We start from the raw sequence: 24,109 nt of genomic DNA on the forward strand, positions 1-24,109 counted from the left end.
CAAGCGTAACCCACGTTCGTCGAAACCGTTCGTTTTTGACACCATCGAGTTTCATCTTATCGTTAATCTTTCCACTTTTTTCTTTGCTCTCTACTTTCTCTCTCTCGCTATCTATATCCTGACCGATTTGTCGACACTGTAAATCGATATCTAGACGGATCTCGAGAAGAAGTCTCTAGGTGATATATAGACTCATAGTATAAGGATCGAAAAATACATAGTTAAATTCTGGATATATTGGATGAGCATTGATCGAACATCTTTATAGAAGGATTCTTTGAAGTTTCGCGTCCATTAAGAGTGCATTACGCGAGAACGTATGAACGCGAAGACACGTGCACTTGTCGCCTCGGACGATCAATTAACCTTAAAAGGTCCTTTAGGGAAAATTCGTCGACGTATACGTATGTATATACGTGCATGTATGTATATACGGTACGTAATGGGTGGCAGCGTCCTTCGTCATTCTCCATCGTAATGTCACTTTTACTTCTCGTTGTAGGCAGATTTAGCATCCTCCCCCTGTCCTCAATCTCTCCGACTTCTTCGAGCGGACCTAACGTTTTCTCCACGGAAGGAATACTTTCATTTTCCGTATAATTTGCACGAGAGATGACAGAAAAGGAAAGAGATCCTATAGATCCCATGGTGAAGATACGACGATAGTACCGAGACGAGGATAGGAGAGTATACAAATTTCTCGAGAATGTAAACGCTAAGAATCACGTGGACGGAAGGAGAAAAAGAAAGAAAAAAAAGGATGGAAGGAGATAAAGAGGAATGATTTTTCTAGGGCTACGTATGATCGTAGCTGGAAAACGACACCGAGGAGAGAGACAACGTCTGTGGCGGTTGATGGTAGCCGATAGACGATACCGTAACCACTGTTGCCGGTCTTTTCTCTTTCTCTGCCGCTCCCTCTGCATCATTCTCTACTCTTCTCCCTCCTGGCAAACCAGCCGTAATCTGGCAGTGCATTTAACCACTTTGTGAAATAGCCGTATATCTCGCCACTGTGACGTAGCATTCGATACGTCGAAAAGGATGGTCGGTGGGTTGAAGGTAGTGCGAGGGGGAAAAAGAGAGAAAGGAAGAAGAAAGAGAGAGGTACGAGTTGAGTGGGAGGTGAGGTCAGGAGACTCGGTAGGAAAACGTGGAATAGATTGGGGAAAGAGGAGCCACGGCGCGGCGCGGCAGTCAGGAGTAGCTAGTGGCTAGTAGGTTGTGCGCGCGCTCATACACCCTGTGTACCCTATTTAGAGGAGGTGGAAGGCGCCAAGGTGGGGGTCTCGATGGTGGGGGAATAGAAACGATCCCTACTACGCACTATAGTCGGTTCTAGCCGGTTGGGAGAGCGCGCACAAGAGTTGTGTCTGTAAGGGAGTGGCAGGGGGGGTTCCAGCGGTGACTGGATAGAAGGGATGGAGGGACTGGGTGGAGGGGGGTCGAAGCGGAGCGGATTCAGGCGAGGGGGTGAAGGATGCTGGTGGATGAGACTGGAGGAGAGGAAAGGCGCCGTAAGGGGTGCTCGGAATCACGGTGGTAGTGTGTACACCTTGTGTATATAGTCTAGCCAGAGTGGAAGAAGGGTGCGCCCTACTTCGCGTCGGCGTTTTCCCTCCTGGCAGTGTGCAACGACGTGCCGAAAGAAGGACAGAGAGAAAGCGAGCAGAGGCTATCTCTTCGGTTCGGTGCCGGGCTTTTCATAGTCTCTCATTTCACGACGAGCGTCCGTGGTATCGGTTCGAGTGTTTTGCGCGTTTCGATGAATATCGGGAGTGAAAAAAAGTAGGGAAAAAGGGGGAAAAAAAGGAAAAAGAAAAAAGGAAGGAAGAAAGAAGGAAAAAGAAAGAGAGAAGCGACTGCGAAAACAGATATCGGGGGATACGAGCGAGGGAAGATCGCCTGGCACGGACAACGCCTCGGATACAAAGTAGTGCGAGTACGAGAGCGAGAGAGAGAGCTCTCCTGTCTGTTTCGCGAGGATATTCCGGTGGTTCGCGTGATACGCGATACATGGAAGGTGGTGGTGCGAAGTACCGTATCGTCGAGAGTGTTATTACCATTATTGGTTTTGATCGCGGTGGTGAATCGTAGAGGTAGTTCTCGTCAGCCTCACGGGAAGTGCACGTTGATCGACGCGTTTACGTAAGAACGACGGACGCTCGTGGTGTATGCTTACTCGTACGTGCTCATATGTATCTCAATGTGCGCGCGCGCGTGTGACAAGTACCGACAAATACGGGAAGAGCAGCCAGGAAAGGAGACGGTTTTGGTCAATTGCTGAAAATAATTCGGCAATTAATATCGACCATCGTGGATTTTTCGCGGATCAGAGAGAAAGAGATTATTGTCGCCAAAACGATCGTCGTCCCGACGAATCAAGAGGATTCACGAATGGACGAGCCGAGACCGTTTAATCCCGACCCTCTCGTTTGCATAATTAGCCGTGCTGTACTGCAACAGCCACACGGAGAGAAGGGTTCCTATAAACTTTGGCATAAGGGCTGAAGTGATGATCATTGTTATTCGACGGTAGGAATCGAACGTATCGCTGAGAGAAAACGGAAAAGGGATAATCGGGGGGGGGATAAACCTGTGTTGTCACCACGAGATATACTCGAAACGAAAAGCGGACAAAAAAATGGACGTAAGCTCGTCCACGAAGAATATTCTCGGACGAGCGAAAATGTATCTCGCTTACTGATGCGTCTGGCGAGGCCAGCGTCCTCGAAGAAGATAATCGGGGAGGATAGCGCGTGTCGTGACAAGGACCAGCATTCGACAATAATAATAAACGCGTTCGTCATGAAAATCTTGATATTCTTTCTTTACGTGACAACGTTGCTGGGCATTGTGACCAGCGACAAGTGCGCCGTCGAGTGTTCTTGCAAGTGGAAGAGCGGGAAGCGCACGGTCGAGTGTGTAAATCGTGCCCTGACTAGCATACCGGAGTGGGTCGATCCGGAGACGCAAGTGCTGGACACGAGCGGCAACGACATTCGGACTCTACCGAGCAACATCTTCGTACGTGTACGTTTGACGAATCTACAGCGTCTCTACCTACGCGAGTGCCGTATCGACCGAATCGATAGCGAGGCACTGGCGGGCCTTACGAATCTGGTTGAACTCGATTTAAGCCACAATCTCTTAACCGTAGTCCCTACTGCCAGTTTCTTGGACACGCCGTTCCTCAGGGACCTTGTACTCTCCTATAATCCCCTGAAGAGGGTTCACTCGCACGCGTTCAAGAGTACACCGAATTTGGTCAAGTTAGATTTGTCTCACACGCAACTGGTTGAAATCGAGGCGAAAGGATTTCGTGGCTTGGAGTTGCTGGAAAGTTTAAAGTTAAACAACAATCAGTTATCGACCCTTCATCCGGGCACCTTCGAGCCATTGAATAAACTCACCAGTATAGAACTACATGACAATCCGTGGATTTGTGATTGTCATTTACGCGAAATGAAAATGTGGCTGGTCAAGCACAATTTACCTACCCTCCAAGCACCACTTTGTCGTGGGCCGAAACAGTTAATGAATAGAACTTTTACCGATTTGGGTATCGACGATTTCGCTTGTCGGCCAATCCTCTTGATAGCCAGCCGCTACGCCGAGGCGACGATAGGCGAAAATGCCAGTATTGTGTGTAGAGTTAGCGCGATACCACCTGCAAAAGTGAAGTGGTATTGGAATGGACGATTGTTGACCAACCATTCAGCGTTCAGCAGTTACCAGAAGATCTTGATCTTTGAAGACGGCCAGTTCCGGAAAAGAAGCACTTTGGTTTTGACAAACGCCCAGGAAGCGGATTCCAGCGAATTCTATTGTGTAGCGGAGAATCGTGCCGGCACCGTCGAGGCGAATTTCACTCTTCACGTATCTTTGAGAACTGCCGGTATGTCTACCCTCGGCTCCGGTCACATAGCCGGTATATCCGCCGCCTTGGTAGTGTTAATTCTCTTCATCCTCCTCGTCATTCTCGTGTTGTTCGTTCGTTTTCGAAGAATGCCACTGAAGGACGTGAAATCAGCTGTACCCGCAGAAGGTGTATCGGGCGATAGTACGGGTGGAAATAACGAGAACCCTTCGTCAGCGACGTCCACCACTCGTAGAAAACACGAGGAGATCGAGACGACGTCGTTCGGGGTGGAATCGAAGCCACCGCCGGTGTCCTTAACCCTTAGCTACGTTCAAAGACCTCAGGCAGCGGTGTTGCAAACGGAGAACGAGTATGGTTCGATTGGCCGTTTCGATGATCAGAGCCAACAGCCATCTGTGATGGTTGCGCCGGGTGCTTGTTTCTCATCTACCACGTCGCTAATGCCGATCGACAATCCCGATCTTATCAGGGACACGCGACGTGGCTCGGCAGAAGATATCACTCCGTACGGTGGGGCGGACTATAGTCGTATGGAAGTGGTGGACGATGCAAAGATCCTTTACTCGAGTTGTATGTGGGAGGCGAGGGATACGTGCAGAACAACGGTTCCGGTGAGCACGTACCCTTCGAAGGAAGCCCTGGCTGTAGTCGCGCCTATGGTCGAGCAATTCCCGCCTGGCGCGAAGCAAATAAGAGTATGGCAGAAAGGGGTTCCGGTTTTACCGCCTGTGTCAGCGTTAAAACGTGTCCTCGGATCAACGCGTAGCTCCCCCGACGAGGGTTATCAAGAAGGGACTGGAACTGATGTCTAGGTACCGCTGCTTCATTACTGTGACGCCCGGCACCGTTACCTGGAGCTTCGTAGACGCCACCAGGACGACACTGACTGCTGAGAGAGACGTCCTGTCCAGTGCCGGACGAGCGGTAGTGAAATGAAACAAAAAAATTCATGATTTATTTAATTATTGAACTCCGTCGCGATGGACACGGACGTCGACCTGTCACGTGAATTGCGTATACATATGATATATATACACATACCACTCGTACATACGTATATATAGAACGAGAGAGTGATCGATGAAACGGTTTCAGATGTATTCCGTGGATATACATATGTGTATAGAAAGGGTGGGGAGGTACGAAAATGGGAAGTCGTTCCGTCGACCCAGTGGAAACGTACGTCCACTTGTCGTGAGATTTACGTATAGTGGTCGATAAAATAGTTAAAGGTGTCGTCGTGACTAATGCACGGAACACATAAAACGAAGAATCTGTCGAGGATTCGATCGATAAAATCACCATCTGCCAGTTCTCTCGAGAAATAACGCCGCTCTCGACGATCCGAGGACTTCGTTTCCAAACGTTTCGCGTTTTGTGTGTTCGACGTGTAGTACGAAGGATAATAATACACGGAACGATCGGTTCGATCTGGTAAAAAATATCGTTTCGATAGTCTTGCAGCACAATGTTGACGGGTAATATAATTTCTATTAGAACGATTTAAGATACGCGATGAGAAAGCAAAGAAAAAAGAAATTATGAAAAATGAAATAAAGAAGAATAAGAATAAGAGTACGGTATAAACTTACCGTTTCTTAAAGTAATGAATACGAGAAGACTGCAGTGCATGTTCCGAAGAATGTGTAGATAGACTGACGTGAGAGAATTTCTATTACCGTGTGTGTTTGGCTACCGTGTATATACTACGCACGTGGATTTTCTAGTCAATTTCGAAGATGTAATTAGAGGTTAGGTGATTTGGATATGGTGCGAGCACGATGACAATACGAAATCGAGAATACGGCTGACGTGCTGTTACGTATCATGTATCATCACAGTGACGATGTCCAGAAAATTAATTCGAGTCTTCGTCGCGCACCTAACGATTCGACGATCAGATCATTTTTAATTTAATATTAACGGTACGTACGAATTAAGAACATATTACGTTTTGTCGTTTGAAATAAGATTGAGTATCGAATCGATCGATTTGATTCGGAATAACGAACGGAAACGCGACATACGAGAGAGTCGATATTGTCAGATCGGATAGTTATTGATGTTCGTGTTCGAGGACGAAAATTCACGGAAACGATAGAGCGTGAAATATGACGTCGGGTACACCTCTGGATCGGTCGTTGCAATTCTCTTGACGATAAATTAATTTATTTTGTCGCGTGTTAGAAACCGTTTAAAATATATTCGTGTAACGACATTGTCTCTTTCGATATCGATTTATCGAGTTCTTAAAAACATTAATATGTCGATGGTAATATCGTGCATACATCGATATATCGAAATTGTTGATGCTTCAACATTACATATCGTCTATCACATATCGAATATATTGTTTGTTGGACAATTTAATCAATCAAAGATTAATTAAGATTTAAACAAAAAAAAAAAAGAAGAAAAAAATAGTAAGAAAAAAATCACAATTACCAGAATGTATCCGTCGTCGTTCGATCTCTGTCTGTTTTTTTTTGTATTACTCGGAGCCAATAGAATCAATTACATAAGACTGTATAGTAAGCATAGGAAGCCCGTAAGCCAATTGCAAGCGAATATAAACTATTGCTCAAACACTGAAACGAGGAGCTTGCGATTGGTTGACCGGCTCATGCCTCGCGTTAGTGTCTTACGTAAGTGAGTCTGTGTGTGTTGATCTAGGCACTTTGGCGGTAAGCGGTAAGCCAAAACGCCAATTGCGAATATCGGTCAGTTATCAACCTGTGTCTGTGTTATGTCCTGTGTGTCGCGTGTGTATGAATTGGCCCAAGTAGTTCATACATGCTTGAGAGCCTTGTGCCTGAATATACGTATGAACATATGTGATAATATGATCATGTGTACATGTGAATATATGAGTGTATGAGTGTAACAGTGTATACGTGTGCTCGCGTGCGACGGAGAGATCGAGGGTGAGATAGTGTATTGCGATACAGTGCTTGTAATTGCTACCGATTGGTTTATCGCATATCGTTCAGATCGGCTGCTTTTCTCTGTTCAATGATTCTGGAATCGTTCAACATATCCGTGATGAGGTAAAAAAAAACAAAGTAAAAAAAAAAATCGAGGAAAAAAATACCATGTCAAATACACCGGTTCTATCGAATCACATATTTTACGTGGATCGATAATACGTGGTACAGGCTGGAGAACACGACAGAACACGTTTCTAGTGGTCATTTTATTCGTCGACGAACGAGCCCACGGGTTTATTGGTTGTTTCCCGACCGGTATCTCGGCCAAATCACGGTAATCGCGGTGAAAACACGTGACAACCGAGGCACGAGAACGCGTTCAATGAAATTCATTAGGATGATTTTTTTTTATTCCAATCGAATTTAACTTTATTCGCTACAATTCGTAACGAAAATAATACGCGTAGAATATTTATCTCGAATGAAATTTAAAACTAGAGAATTTATGTTGCATAGTTTTCCATAACACGAAAGTTACTATCACAACACAATTAGTTATCTTTTTTCTTGAAAAATAATGTCTAGAATAATTTACGCATATATCAAGTGAATTAGAAGCTATGTTTAATACAGAAATTTTATATTCGGTTTTTCTGAGATATGCTGCAAAAATATTGTTCCTTAATTATTTCCTATTCGTGTTCTATAATATCGTTTGAGATGTTAAATATTGATTTATCCTTTGTTTGATTTATTATAAATAAATAATGATTTATACGATATTATATAATGCTATTTAGCTATGGCATATAGAAATGTTAATTATTTTATCGTTTAGAAAATTTTTGCGATGGAATCACGTTCTTGCGACATTTAAAGACTTATTTATCTATGCATCGAAAATATGAAGTATGAAAGAATGATATTTATTGAAGATTGTTTTCTTTTTTTCATTTTTTTTCACTAATGTAAAACGCGATTTTTCAATTTCTGGATATAAATCTGGATATAAATCAAAATAATCTTTGCTTTTATATTTTATTAAATAAGTAATTAAATATTTTTCTCGATATATTAATATGATAATTAAAATTAAAATTTATTATTACAATTATAAATGAAAAAGTTTGTTCATAAAATAATGAATTATAATGAACAATCAAATTATTCACTCTCACAAGCTTTTTAATCCTATCATACGGTTTAATAATTTGCTAGAAAATATTCGTATATCATCCAAATACGTATTACGATATATCGTACCGTATTAATGAAATCATATAGTAACACATACGTTTTATTCTTAATTGTATATCAATATAGCTATTATATTATTAGTATTTTATAATTTTATTAATTTTAATGTTTTTCCTATTCTAACAATCTATTATTAACGCGATCGAATATCGAAGGTAATTATTTATAAAGTAATAAAACGTAACCCAACAACGATAAATATAATAAATAATTAAATCAGATTTGACATAAAATAGATTGATTAATAAAAAAAAGATCGAGTTATGATGCATATTTTAAAACATAAATCTCACGCGAAATGAAAATGACACGGTTCATTAATGCCTTAATGATAATGACGTCATGAATTTTGAAAAGTCGAAGCGCGCTCGACTTTTCGTCATACTACATCCGGTGTAAATATGTGTGGTACATATTTCGACCCACATGACGAATAAAAAACCATTTGTCGTCATTCTTTTTCATATATATTATACCAACGGTATCAATAGGAATTTTTTTTTCTTTTTTGCATGGAATTATGCTTTGACTATAATCTGCACTAGTTACGAATGAAAAAATATAAAGAAAAATTAAAAACAATAGGATTGCATATAAAACAGACTTTCTCGGAAAAATACAAATCAAAATTTTCTTTCTTTTTCTGCATGTATATATTTTTTTTCATTTTTTTTTTTTTTTTTTTTTAGATACTAAAAATCTCAAACACAATAGCGTGCGGTCACAGTGGAAGGTTAATGAACATTTACAATATAACTCTCTTGATGTTACTGCCTACGATATTGCGATCCATATCATTTGAGCACCACAAAAGCTTACAAGCTGGCATGTCTAACAATGAGTCGTAGCGGAAAGATATCGTGAACAATTACTCGAAGCTTTATATTCCCTGAGGGGATTAAGGGAGATATTGCCTCTTCATAAGACGGTGTTGTTTTGAAATACGTTGTTTTAATTTTATAATCGACAGGAATATCTGTGTTCGCACATTTTAAAGATCAATGTATCGGTAAAATATCATTCAATATTATGTTCCTAGTTGCACATATATGTATAAAAACAGCACTGCCATCTACATAATCTATATAATATTATTCAATATTATATCTCGAAATTAATATTTAAAAGAGATATCAAATAGTAAAAGATATGAAATATATTTTTTACAAATTTGACACATTGATTTTTTAAAATTGACATCTAAAGACATTTATTATATCGTTTTTATATTTTTTATTCGATTTGAGTATATTAATTATAATCGTGGAGTATAATTATTAAATAATTAAAGTTGTGGAATTTTTGTTTAGACCAATTTCGATTCTTTTATGATTTTTTAAGGGAAAGGAACAATTTTTTTATGAGAAATTTTTGTAAAGAGGTTTTTAGATTAGCCATGTTCCGCGTGTATCACGCATTTCTTTCTTTTGCTGTTTGTTCATTGATATAAATATTTTATCCTGACCTTAAAATTATCTGATATATCATTTTTTTTATTATATTTTAAATTAATTTAAAATATAAATTAGCGAATGTATTATTATTAACTAAAAAATTGAAGTTACAGAATATTTTATTTCTTGATATTCATCACACATATACAATTTATTTAATCTTGGAATATTGGGAAAAATTAAAATATTTATCAATTAAATGAAATTACAATGTGATTCATATTTAAAACATGGTATTAAAAGTTAAAATATCAGATAATTATAATATCATTAAATTGAATTTCTTTTTATTCGCAACATAAGTAGTTCATTGAGCAAAGTAGTTTATTCTTTAATATCATAATAATATTCACGCCTTGTTTAAGAGAAATTGAAACAATATCTTTCTTGGGACATAATAAAAAGTAAATCTTAATATTATATATGAGAAAACCATATTTCTTTCCACTTCCAAGAGTTATCATCGCAGCTTTCAATGACACCTTTTTATGATAAATGTATTTAAATATACTTTTATTTAAATATAATATAATATAAGTTGAAAATAAAATTATTTTCAATTACAGAAAATCTTTAGCATTAATAAATAACATTTTAATGCAAATATTATTTTTAAAAATTTATTTTTAAAAAAAAAAATTTCATTATTAATTTCACTAATATACTTATAAATTATAAGCACAAATGTTTATATATATTTATAAAAAATCTTTTTTTATTATTGCAATATATAATCAATTATTTATTATCAATTTTTATTTCATTAAAATAAAACAGTTATTATAATTCGTATTCACGTTACATTCTATTTTAAAGTAGTTCGTCCTAAGAAAGATGCGTCATGACTGACTCAATTTTGATATCGACTACTTGATTTGCGTTTAAATGTCTTCTTCGTTTATCGAGCAAATATTTAACCATAATCCAATCCGTTAATGTAATTTCACGTGGGCAAGTTCCTAGTTCTTTCTTATAAATTTGCAACGACCACACAAAGAGTACATTAACCTTTTATTGTATTAATTCAAGCGCATTGAAAATTGATTGCAAATCGCATAATTTCGTTTACTTCGGTACAATACTTGTTTTTATTTTCTCAACACGAAACAATTCGTCTTTTGATCTATATTTTTAAATGCAATAATATTACGATGTATATAAATTTGTAGAAAAGCATATCAAATTGTTTTATATTGATATTGACCCAAAAAGTTTGAACAAATTGTTACTGTTCAATTTCGTAGAAACTCGATTTCGTTGTCTCTTATTTCAATTTCGTTTTCCCCTTTTTTACATGCACATGACGCCGAGAAAATGCATTTAAGCATTTAAATAATACTTTTTCCATTGTATTAAATATTAATATAATAGTTATATGTAGTTTTTCATGAATAATATATTTGGAAATTAATTATATTTGGATATTAATAGCCTAAATATTTTATATACAAATATGTAATTAACGAGGAATTTATAATTACATTAAATAAGTAAAATAAATAATGCGTATATTTTTTAATGAATATGAATTTTACAAAATTATTAATGATAAAATTATTCAGACAATATTTAAATTAAAAGGTAAATACTGATTTCATATTACAATAAACCATTGAAAAATATTTTATCGTGTATTTCTTAGAATCGATTACTATCCCTATTTACTTTTTTATAAAAAATATTTTATACTTTATTTAAACAAATTATTTCAAATTATTTATATTTTATTATCTTATATCTATATCTTCAGAACAAATATTCAATGAGTTTTCATTTAATACTTCATATTACATAACAATCATATTACTTAATATATATTATATATAATTATTTTGATATCTAAATCCTTAGTGAATAGAGAAAACTGTTGCATACATATATTCATAAAGGCAGATTTTTACAAGATATTATATGTACATAAATAAATTTCAAAATAGAGACCAAACTGGCATTGAAATAGCAATACAAAATAATTAGACAAAATAATTAAGCAAATTTTCATATATCAAATAATTTGCAATACCGACTTATCTTGCTGTCTTTTTTTTGAATTTTATTCATCTCTTCCTTCGAGCAAGATTTAATTCAGGCGTAAATTCAATAAATTTAATTAGCAAGCGTTTCGTGTCTCGGCTGATATTGCAAGTTCATATCGTTAGATTGCTCGTATATGATATATTGTTAATATGTCCGTAATCCGTTCTCACGAATAAACATTGCAATATTAAAAATCACGCAAAAATATTGTTTATGTCATGCTATTAACACACTGCAATTAAAAAAATAATACAATATAAAAAACATATATAATACAAATGATATTTTTCCTGAAAATATTTTCAAGAATTAAACAATAATAATCATTAAAATTATAAAAAGCATCTAAAATTATAATTAAGCATCTTTAGATTTATTCCATTATGAAGTATAGTATAACAGTATAGGTTATATTTCTCCAGACCATACCACGTGACATAAGGAGAGAATCGAAATTAAAATCGAAGAACATTCACACAATTTAATGTTTTCGAGCTATCGAAAAATAAATAGTCCATCTAAAGTTCAAGAATTTGCAGAGTTTCTTTCTACTTTTTGCTTCTTTCTTTTATTAAAAAAATTTGACGTCTAGATTTTTATTATATGGAGGAATAAATAATTTTATCGATAGCTTGATTTTCGTTGCTAATATTTTCTTAAAAAGAAATTTTTTCATTTTGATCGTATAATCTTTCATATTATGACGTTTATTCATAAGTTATGTTATTTGATAACAAAATTTTCTACATAATTATATGATTTATACATACATATGTATTTGAAATTAATAGTACCTATATATTTAAATTATTTAAAAGAAATTATATTTTTTATTAAAAAAATTTTTATCATATCAGCTCGAAAACGCGTTAGCTACTTTTTATATAACAATTGTTAACAATATATACATAGACATATAATTTCTAGTATTATTCTGTTCGAATATTTCTAATACATTGAAAAATGAGAAATTATTATAATATGGATTTCGTGTGTGTATATGCGTGAATGTTAGTATATGTGATTTTTATTGCATATTGAACGAAACAAGAAAAAAATAAAGTTATTTTTTGGTGTTCCATAAATTTTGCATATGAATGTATTATATAAAATGAATTGTGTGGATATATATAGATGGATATATAGAGAGGAAAACGATAAAGAATACATCGGTAACATTGCCGCTATGAAAGTAACGTATGACCGTAACGTATGATAATACTGTCACGCACACTTAACGATTCTAGGAGTATTCTTAATACGTTTCGAAGCTATTTGTTAAATACTTTTGATAAGCGAGTTAAATTAATTCTATCAAGCTTTGTTTTTCTGTTTGATTTCATGCAAGTCATCAAACACGCATATGTACTGCCATCTCGAGAGTATTTATATAACTCTCCTATGTAATTTTTCATATTTTTCATTCGTGAAATTTATTTGTAAATATTAGTAACTATTCAAGTGTTCAATTTATGATCGTTAGTGAAAATTATTAATATTGATTTAAAATATAAAAATGCAATATCGTAATTTCATTCCGTTTGTAATGCATTGATTTCTGAAAAAGAATTATCGTATGCAAATGAATATTATTTACATATGTTTTGGTCGACTAAATCGATTTTTAATGTGATATACAATTTTCATATAGTTATTTTACTAAGACAATAAGAAGCGTGAATAATTGTGTAACGTTTTTATTTAATTCCATATTAAAACTATCCACTTTATTCTTATCGTTTATCGATTGTCTTGTGAAAAAGTAAGGTTAAGCTTCTCGTTACTAATACGTACTGCCTAATAATTTCAACGAACATCTTGAACGCGTGATTTATAAAGAATTGTCTATTATACTGCCATATGATGTTCTTGTTATAATATATCTTTAAAATCTGTAAAAATTAGAGATTTTATTTTTCGAACATTGAAAAGGAAAAATCTCACCTCGCGAAATTTCGTGACTGATGTCTTGCATTTTATTTCTAAAATTTAATTCATCCTTGATTTTTTTTTGGAATTACCAGTAGTTCAAATTGATGCATATCAGACATGACATGCATATCGAATATATCATTCGTGGGTTAAAAAAAAGCAGTTCAAAGGATAATTCCCTTGATAATTTTGGAAGCCCAATTTATAAAAATGGAATAAAAGTATTATAAAACAAATAAAGTGTGTAAAGCATATGTGTGTCTGTTTTGTTGTGCGTGTATTTGTGTATGTGTGTATATTCGCGCGCGAGCACCTCGTAACAGGGACACGGAATATCCTAGTTTGTAAATGTTTCAAGTGAACTCAGACAAGAAAAGCCGTGAGAAGAAGAGTGTGTGAGTGAGAGAAAAAATGAGAGCGAAGAGAGAAAAATAAAGAGTGGAAAAACCAGTTTTAAGGGATGTTAACGATGTACAAATGTGTAATTTAGTGTCGCAAGAGAAATCCGTCTACGGCGCGGTAACATGATAGCAGAAAATACTAAACAGAACAAACAAAAAAAATATTACTTTTATTTTATGAGAGAGAAACAAGAAGAACGCGCATACAGGTGAACCTTTAGAGAACCTAGGCGTACCTATATTTCCATGATTACACATTTTTTGAACGTATATATGAATAAATAGAAAAGAGAGATTACGTACCATGAGCGAAAGAAAGAGACGTGAAGAAGGTGAAGACCCTCTCACACACTCACACGTAAATCATGTGCTATGACCGACAGTTGTCGAAATAAAATTCTTTTCGATCAAAAAGATCTTCTCGTGTATATTTTATTTACCTAGATTTTTATATGAGTGTTTATTTTTATTTTTTTCGTTGTGCAAATTGAATATTGAAAATGCTTATTATATTAATTGAATATATCAGTGAATAACTAAATTATTTAATATATATGCATTCATTAAAATTAAAAATTAAAAACATTTTTTTAAATTAGAATTTGAATCATAACATGAATAATAATTATGAATAACAATTGTGAAATAATTAATTAATTAAATAATTAATCTCTTTTTATTTTCATTATTCATACAACTATATTTTACATATAGATATGAACAAAGTATTTGTTTTATTATAGACATTTTAATAAATCACGAATCTCTATGTTTTATATTTATTATAATATTTAAAAATTTTTTTTGTTTTAAGTAATTCATATTTATTATTGTCAAATATATTCATAATCGTGACAGTATCGATATACATAGAAAAATTTTCATTTAACAACAATAGAAAAACAATATTTTACAATTTAATTTAATATATATTTATTATTCATTTAAAGCGAAGTTGAATAAAAAATCAAAAAAAATATGGAACAACAATGAATATGTTAAAATTTTAATAAATTTTAATAAAATTAATTTAATTTTCAAAAAAACTTAAAAAATATTTTAAAATTTATTAATTTATTAAAAAATATTTTAAGAACAAGTGTATTATAAATAAGAAATAATATTTATAATATCAATTTTTTAAATTACAATAACAAAGAATTTAATAATAAAAAGTAAAGAATTCAATAACTAACGTGAATGTTTGACAGAGAGATTTCGATATTTTACGAGAATGATAATCGAGAGAATCGAACCGTACATTTTGCTATCTTCACAAAGTTGATCCGCATAAATTCATATATATGTATCTAGGTGGCGCGGAGAAAAGTAATGTGTTTTTAAAACGTAGATTTATAATGAAGAAACATTTTTCATTATTATAAGCGATATTTTATCAGTGAGAGAAGAATCGTTTGATGTCAGATCGATCAGTGACATTGTGTGTAAGTGAGAAATTACGATGAATCTTGAAAGTCTCGGGGCAGATAGCTGAATAAAAATCTAATTTTCAGGTATCTGTCGACATGTCTTGTATCACTAACATATGAACTGCGTGCGCCTCTATTCTTCGCAGTTAAACGTTCGTTCCTTTCAAATATAATAGGTATGTTTGAATTTTTTACTTAAACGATTAATTATTATAAATTATAAATTATAAATTATATTATTTGAATAAAAATTTATAATTTTTATTTCTATAAAATTCAAAACAAGTTTAAAAATTTCCATTGATTGTAGATAAATTTCTTTTCATTTAATATGTATATTTTTTTGAAATAGGAAATTCACGCTTTAATACGATTAAAATTTAAATGTTCACTATTTGAGAGAAACTCTTTAGTAAAGCTTCATAATTATTTTAGTTCTCGTTTCTACGAAACTCTCAGAGTTTCAAAAATTTTTGTTGTTTCTTAGTAAGTTCATTTTTTTTTCTTTTTTTTTTTTTTTCATTTTCGAGGCTGATATTACTGGAAGGAAACGTTCAGAGTTTTCTTTAACTTTTTCAACTTCTTTCTTCTAAGTTAATATTACGTGTGATTTTGTCCACAACATAAGTGAACAGAAATTCACAAAGAATAAAGCTAGAAAATTGTAATATTGCTCAAAGAATAAAATATAAGATTATTTTTATTTTTTTTTTTTTAAATATAAATTTTATTTTCTCGAAACAAAGGAAGATGAAACAAAATATGTATTGAAACATTACATATTTTTATATTATATATTATTACTATATTTGTTGATGTAAAATAAATATTGTGGATAACTGTAAAGTTATAATATTACAAATTAAGAACGTTGTAACGACGAAGAAGAATAAAGTTTGATATATTACGTATTTTAAAAAAAAGATGATGTAAAGTAAGAAGCAAACTACCGAAAAGAAAAGAGAAATGTAACTTGAACGAAACAAAAATGCACATTGACATTTTTATTATTAAAGTAAGTGAAAAAATTCTGTTTGTTTTACTGTAATACTAGTTCAACAAAATTTCATGTAGTACTATAATTCTTTATCGAATAATATAAATATCTTTTTTTTTTTTTTTTTTTTTAGAAAACAATAATAACTTAAAATAACTTAAAAATTATAATTATTATTTTAAATCTGATAGTTGATAATCATCATTTTTTTAATAATCAAAAAAATGTTTGAAATATAAATACAATCCAAATCTATTTTTCATACGAATAATTTCGATTCAAAATAGCTTGAATTTTACTGTACAATTTTCCATTCTATAATAAACATCAATATTTATATCATATAACATATCAGATTTAACTTTTCTCAACGATAACCATGGATAGATTTTTACATTTTCATATCTATGTGAGGACATTTTTATGTCACATCTAACTGTTCTTCGATATCAACTATGTTTCTCAAAGCAATGAAATCAAAAATATATATAAAAGGAAAAATATTTCTTTCAATATTCTTTGATCATATAATGGAAAATCTATACATACATTAAGAACACTTGAGTATGATGCAAAAATATTAGATTAAACTCGACAAAGGAAACAATATACAATATTTTCACTGTATATTATTATTTTGATATGTGAAAAATGTTATGCTTGATTCAGATTATGATTTAACAATCAAATTTTGAATAAAAAATGAAACTTACTGTTACAATAAACTTGTAAAATATTTAAAAATTAAAAGCATAAATACAAATGATAAAAATAAGTATCAAAATAAAGCAATAAGATCATATATGAATATAATATAATTTTCTAGAGCCAGTTTTTCGCTGAAATTAATATCTCTCGGTCATCAACGTGAATTTTCCACGGAGAAGTCATCGTCGTGATAGAAACATCTGATCGGAACCCTGTTGAAATTGGTGAAAGAGGTGGTGCGGCGAGGAGGGAGGGGTGAGTTCCAAAATTTCATAATAGACAATCGCATTATCACGACAATATCGAATGATTGGTATCATTCTATTTACTCGGTTATGATTCTATTTTTTAGGAAAACGAAACGAAAAAAAAAAAAGAAAAAGAGAAAATACCAAGAGAAAGAAAGGAAAGAACAAAAAAGAAATTAATAATATCTGAGCGAAGTTTTCAATTTTTTATCTTCGAAATGTTAGATTTACCAAGATGGACGTGACCTGAAGTATAATATTATTCAAATATACAGTTTAATCATAGTCCAAAATTATGGATTCGCATCAATTGTTTTCGAGCAAAATATTTCACATCCGATCGTTTAGATTTACGTGTGTGTAGATAGAATGATAAGTTGAATCGATTCTATATTATTAATCGAGGACACTAATTCTAACCGTACACGAAAGTATTTTCCACGAAAATGCTTGTTTTGTTACTATAATGATTCGAAATGTCCAAAGTTAAATTGCGATAATTTTTTACGTTATTATTTTTCCTCTTTTTTTTTAATTTTCTCAGTTCCTTTTCTTCTTTTTTTTTTCTCTCTCAATTCTTTAATACATATTTTTCTTTCATTACAATTTCTCTAACACATAGACTGTTTAATTTGGTATCGTTAAAGAACTTTTTATTGGTCATTTGCCACTTGTGAAGTTCTCCTTCTATTATTAATTACTTAAACTTTATTAGTCAAGTTTTGATCGTTCAAACTTAGTTTAATGAATGTAGATTTTATAGAATTTACACATGAAATTGTTAAGGCAGATACACGAGGAAAGGTTTTACATTATATTTTAAATACTTGAAATTTTTAACAGTGTATGTCCATTGGTTTTGATAGGTTGTTTTCTAGATAGAACACATTCAATTGATTAGATTGGAATGAAAGTATCACATTGATTGCTTTGCATATTAAAAATTCTTTTTCATTACAGATTGCAATTGAGAGAAAGTTTGATATTATTGATTTTACATCAAATTTATAGCTATGCATGTTTGAATCTAGTGTTTGGAATTTTTTTCTTTTTTTATTTGTATAAAAATATTCTTTTATCAATATAATAGTATCAAATAAATCTCTAACTCATTTTAGAGAGATATATTCTGACATATAGTGTGAAAATTTATAGCAAGTTTTTTTATATAATTTATAACATAGTAATAATTATATATAAATATAGGAAAAAAGTAATTTTAAAAAATCATTTTTCTTACAAATCTTATTTTGAAATATAGATATGTTACCAGATATGGAGATACTATTAATAATTAATATGCATTTAAGATTGATAATTATATTTTTACTCAGCTATAACTTGATCTATATCTTACACTATAATTATGTCTTAACTATTATTAATGTAACTATATATTAACTATATCTTACTCTATATCTGCTTTTTTTAAAATATTTTTTTTTTTTTGAGGTTCTGTCAGAAAGCTACTCAGAAATAAAGAAGTAATTTCAAGAAAGTATGAGATAATGGCTAAATTGAAAAATGGAAAGCTGTACAAATACAGGAACTTGAGTTAATTAACCGTCTCAAAATAAAGCACAGATTTCGCTTTTAATATTTTTTAAAAATAATTTTCTTAAAAGTCTGGTAAGAATAACAATTATTATTAATTATATTTTTACTTTTGCATTACTCTTCTATATCTGTTACTTCTCTTGTAACACTTTGTTCGTGTCTCCTGTTAAAAAAGACTAGGATAAGAAAGTACAATTTCAAAGAGAAAGTGCAAAGTAATGGGTAAATTGAGAAATGGAAAAACGCGCAAATACAGAGGCTTTAAGTTAAATAACTGCAAGAAACTTGTTCAATGTTATACGTTTAGAAGAAGAAAGAGGGGAACAATAACTGTTTCGAAGGAAGGAAAGAAAGAGGTCTGAAAAAAGAAATGCGAAGCAAGGAAGAAAGTGGTGTAAAACAAACTGTGAACATATTGTCTAAAGGAGCTCGCTATTCGCAGAAGAAAGAGCTATTGTGCGCATAGTGAAGAAGAAAATTCTCATACAGACGGCTGCTAATGCAACGTCAAAGATTCGACCGAGTGCGGGAAAACGATTTGAAAAAAATCTTTCGAAATGGTAAAAAATTGAAATCGTCGAAACTGTTGGCGCTGTCCGTTGTTTGCGAGAGAAACTGAATTCACCGGCTGGAATCGGTTGGTCAGAGATAAAAAACAAAAAAAAAACGCGAAGAGGAAGAAACCGAAAAGAGGGGAACGAATGGAAGAAGAAACGAACAGAGAAAGACTGTCGGAGAAAAAACATATTCATTTCCGTGTAATGTTTCCAGTTTTAACCAAGTGGAGCGCAATATCTGGCGACAGAAGAAAATTTAATAGCGTTTTTATTTTATCTCGCGAAGGGCGTGGAAATCAGGGACAAGTTTCTTGCTGAAAGAAAATTTCAACTCATAATTAAGCGCAGCGAAAGTTTCATTAAGCCGGTGAAGATTTATGACGGCAAATGATGTCGGTAATTTACCCATCGCGGGAAAAATCATAAATTAACACACGCGTGCATGTATGGACAGTTTGAAGGATAATCTCAGATCGAGTCTGGATATTTGACTCTTCACTGTTAATTTCGCCTGTCCCATTGGGGTAATCGTTTAAAATTCTCGGTTAATGGACGGATGTAACCGTGCGAGAACGTCTGGAAACTCTGTCCCAATTTCTATGACGTTAACTTAGGAGAACGTTTATGGGGTTATACTCGAGCGTAAATCGGGAAAAATTTAGGTTCCACGGAGGGCTGGTTTAATTAAATATTTAAGGAATGAATGGGGCTGGGGCAAAAATGAATTTAAATTCTTAGAAACTGAGATGTATTAAAACTTGAAACTAGTTTCGAATAGTTAGAACTAGTTTCGACTAGTTTTGATTAGTTAATGACTCTTTAAAAATAATTTTGTCTAGACTAAAATTAATTTGAACTAGTTAATATATAGTTCCAACTAGATAAAATTAATTTTGAATTAATACTGTATTTCATTAAACATTTTAGAAAAGAATGAGCAAAAATGAGTTATATTCTAATTGTGTTGTTAAACAAAAAATTTAACGTTATTTAATTCAATTTTTCGATATAACTTTATTTAACTTTAAATTAAATTGAAAAATTCAATTAAATAAATTTGACAATCTCAACTCTCGAAAAGTTTTGAACAATCTGAAAATTGAAACATGTTTGAAGTCATCTCTTAAATAAGAAATGCTCTACTTCTATTAGCATGCGTATATGTTATCATGTTAGGTCACACTACGTTGCGAATTACTCTCCCGGTAACATTCACTTCGATGTCTCGCGACATCAATAAGTGTAACAAGGTAACTACACATCCTCCAGACATTTCTCTAACTTGCGACGATTAAATTATTCCCTAAGCGCGTGTATCTCCCCCCGATATTCCAACTATTATTATTCATTTGGCTCTAGAGTATAAAGAAGAAAGTAAATCTCGGTTCGTTTCATCATCGAGAGAAATGTCGACGAGAAAAAAAAACAAAGGCCCGTTTAAAGCCTTCCAAATCCTCGGTCGGTTTCTGCGCTCACGTTTTCGCGGTTATATCTTCGATCCAATCGTGAGTCGACTAAGCTGAAACACGACTTGACCGTCACGACTTGGTCGTCTTTTTCTCTCCCCTCAAGGCTTGTCCTTCTTCCATTTTTTTTTTTCTATTTTTTTTTTTCGCAGCCGACCTTCCAATCTCTTTCAACCGCGATGCCCTTGCCTCCGTTAATGAAGTAGGCGCGAATAGACTTCCTACTCTTTCCCCTCTCTGTCTGCTTGTTCTCTCAACACCACTCTCTTCTCTTTCTTCTATTCTTTCCCTCACATCTCCGCTATTTTTTCCATTTCGATCGTCTCGCATTCAGTCTGTTTCCCTCGGGGTTGGCTCGCAATCGACACTAATTCCTGTCTCGTATGACGTCGATGGATTCGAGTATGTTCGTGTTTGAACGAAATCACTTATATTTACGCACACATACTGGTCTCGTATCTTTCGACTATATCCGACGTAACGTTTGGACATGTGGTCAGTGTTCGGAATTGATCGGAACAGATCGGCACCGATCGTGGCCACTCGTAATCGTCATATATCGGAAACGTACATACAGCCTTTTAATATTCGTGGAGATATTTTTAGGGAATTTAGAGGAATCTAGAGTTAAAACAAACACTAGAGTTGATATATAAAAAACGATTGAGGTTTATTTATTAAGTCATGAACAGTTTTAAGGTCGTGTTAAAATGATATTGAAGAATAGTGGAGAATAGCTCGTGGTCATATAACGAATTCGAGGTTATATTCGGACACTACTAAACATACGCTACATATACACGCACACGGATAGATGGTACGGATGAAGATGCAGGTAAATATGACCGTGTATGCAAGTAGACGTTCGCGCATACACTTGAGACCAACGTAAATATCCGTTACACATATATGGATAGAGAACAAACAGATATAGAGTTGGTGGAGTTAGGGGGGGTGTATCCATGGATGCGACGCATCATTTTTCAGTTGGAAAATGCGAATTCAGCCGCGGCCTGAAAATTCACATCGAGGCCTCATAATGCATCCGACTGCTATCACCGACGAGCTGACAACTATTCCGATTCCACTCCTTCTTTCTCTTCCTCTTTATTCTTCTCTTGCGTTCGCTGATTCTTCTTTTTTTTTTTTCATCGTCTAGCCAATCTTGCCTCCTGCGTGTTCCTATCCTCGTTTCCACGATTCCTTGCTACGATTGGGAAAGTACTTAGAGATATAGGGAGCGTGTTTAAAAATTGATGCCCTATAGTTGCTTTCGATTGCAGTAATCAAACGATGCCGCAAGTTTAAATGAAGGTAACTCGATTTTCTTCCTGTGCTGCGTAATCAACGGCGGTATGGTGCAATTGTAATTATGTTTTTATATTTGTTTGCGTTATAAAAGGAAAATCTTTTAATCTTTTTGTAGTGATAACAATGAATTGAAAGTTTTGTTTAAAACAAATTTTTGTTAAGTTTTTAATTAGTTTATAATATCAAATATATAAATTAATTTAATATGAAACTAAACTTTATAAAATAATTAATATTATTTAGTACTATTTTTTAAAAAATTTAAGACTAAATAGCTTTAAGAAGGATATGAGGGATTGATATAATTAAATTTAAATATATTAGATTATTTAATGTTTCATATAATATTATATTATATATTATACTTAAACCGTGTAATTCTACGTCTTTGATATTTATTAAGGAATTATATAAATTCCAGCTTCTTGTTCTCATTATACGTTGTATGTTTGTGACTTAAAGTTATACAAGGTATAATAGTTTGAAAATATATGGCTGTTACTGTTGGTCATTGGCTTATAGTGTCGTTCTTTATTCAATAATTATTCGTGCAGCTTCGCGTGTTGGAAAAACTAAGGACTATATTTTTAGTACAAACCATATTTATCGATTTTTGCCGTTGCAAACATCGTACCCCGGATTCGAGATACAAGATGTTCGACGATTGCAACTTTATTAATAAAACAGTAAAATTAAACGGTTTCTCGTTTGGACGTGGCACTAGTTTCGAAATCGAAATCTAATCCTGTTATTGACAAAAACCGTATTTAATATAGAGCTTCTTTCGTGAAAAAAAGAAAACCTATTCTGGGCAATAAAATTTCAATGCATTATGCCAGGTATCTTAAAATTCATAGAAATAGAATTTTAAGTTTTTTAATAGATTCATGTTAAATTTTTCATATGCAAAATACCAAGAGATATTATTTGCATAATTCATACTTTTTTTTGGAATGAGTGTAATAAAAAGTATTTTAAAATTTTAATAAATAATAAGTAGAATTTTTTCGTTTAAGTTGGAATTGGATATACATATATATACATATATTAAAATTGAGAAATAGTTCACGAACTTTTAGCTTTAAACGAACAAATTTTATTCATTTTTTACATTTTATGTATTCTCATATAATAAAGAAAAAAATTTTATGTAAAAAAATTGATCAAGTTAAATACATTAATATTCAGTGTGGAATTGATTATTGCGTATACATATTCTTATAATATTATTATTATTGGATCAATCTTTTTAACATATTAAACCATTGTATCCAATTTGATTCTAATATTTGTATACAATATTCATAAACGTAAACATCAAATTTATTAATTTTCTTAATATCCAAATATTTTTCCAATCTTAATTAAAATTTAAATTATTTAATTTATTACTTTTTTCTAAAAGAAACTATACATGTATTACACGTGCAAATTTATTTTTTCATTAACTGCAACAAGTGTTTGATACATTATAAAATAATCGATATTTAACACATGAAAGATATAGCTTAATAAAAACCATGCAAAGCAATGAAATGATATTAATGCAAACACATAAATGAATTCATCGAGAATTATTTCCCAACAGTAGATGATATTTTTATCGTCGGTCGGTTTCGGTTTATGCTTCGTCTTATTCCAATGCAGCGGAAGGTAAAATGTTGACATGTCCCCGCCATGTGGACAAAGATATCTCATTCATATCTGGTAACAGGCGATTGTTTCTACGAATGGACTATCCATTCTTTTCCGTTGCGATAACTCGGCGGCGTTGCGTCGAATTTGTTTCGCTCAATTACCCGTGGCTGTGCTCCCTTGACGCTGTGCCAACCTTTCTGTTTTAATTTCGTCGCGGTGTGCCGCGCTTCTCCGACAGGGAGCTTCTCTCTTTATGAAACATTGCGCGCGTGTGTGTAGTCTGTCTCCATGAAAAAAAAAATTAAT

At 32.8% G+C, this 24,109-nt stretch overlaps 1 protein-coding gene across 1 annotated transcript; it reads left to right on the plus strand.

The window, feature by feature from the left end:
- Nucleotides 1-1,401: 1,401 nt before the first annotated feature.
- LOC107994964 (leucine-rich repeat-containing protein 24) lies at nt 1,402-22,596 on the plus strand. Its single transcript, XM_062079998.1, has 4 exons — nt 1,402-5,808; nt 15,406-15,497; nt 17,145-17,281; nt 17,379-22,596. Exon 1 carries the CDS (start codon nt 2,707-2,709, stop codon nt 4,693-4,695), a length of 1,989 nt encoding a protein of 662 aa, XP_061935982.1. The 5' UTR covers nt 1,402-2,706; the 3' UTR covers nt 4,696-5,808; nt 15,406-15,497; nt 17,145-17,281; nt 17,379-22,596.
- The last annotated feature ends 1,513 nt before the right edge of the window (nt 22,597-24,109 follow it).

The sequence above is a fragment of the Apis cerana genome, linkage group LG1 (assembly GCF_029169275.1).
Source record: "Apis cerana isolate GH-2021 linkage group LG1, AcerK_1.0, whole genome shotgun sequence".
Taxonomy (NCBI): domain Eukaryota; kingdom Metazoa; phylum Arthropoda; class Insecta; order Hymenoptera; family Apidae; genus Apis; species Apis cerana.

Coding starts and splice junctions, on each gene's coding strand:
- LOC107994964 (XM_062079998.1), top strand. CDS start 2,707: ATGCGTCTGGCGAGGCCAGCGTCCTCGAAGAAGATAATCGGGGAGGAT.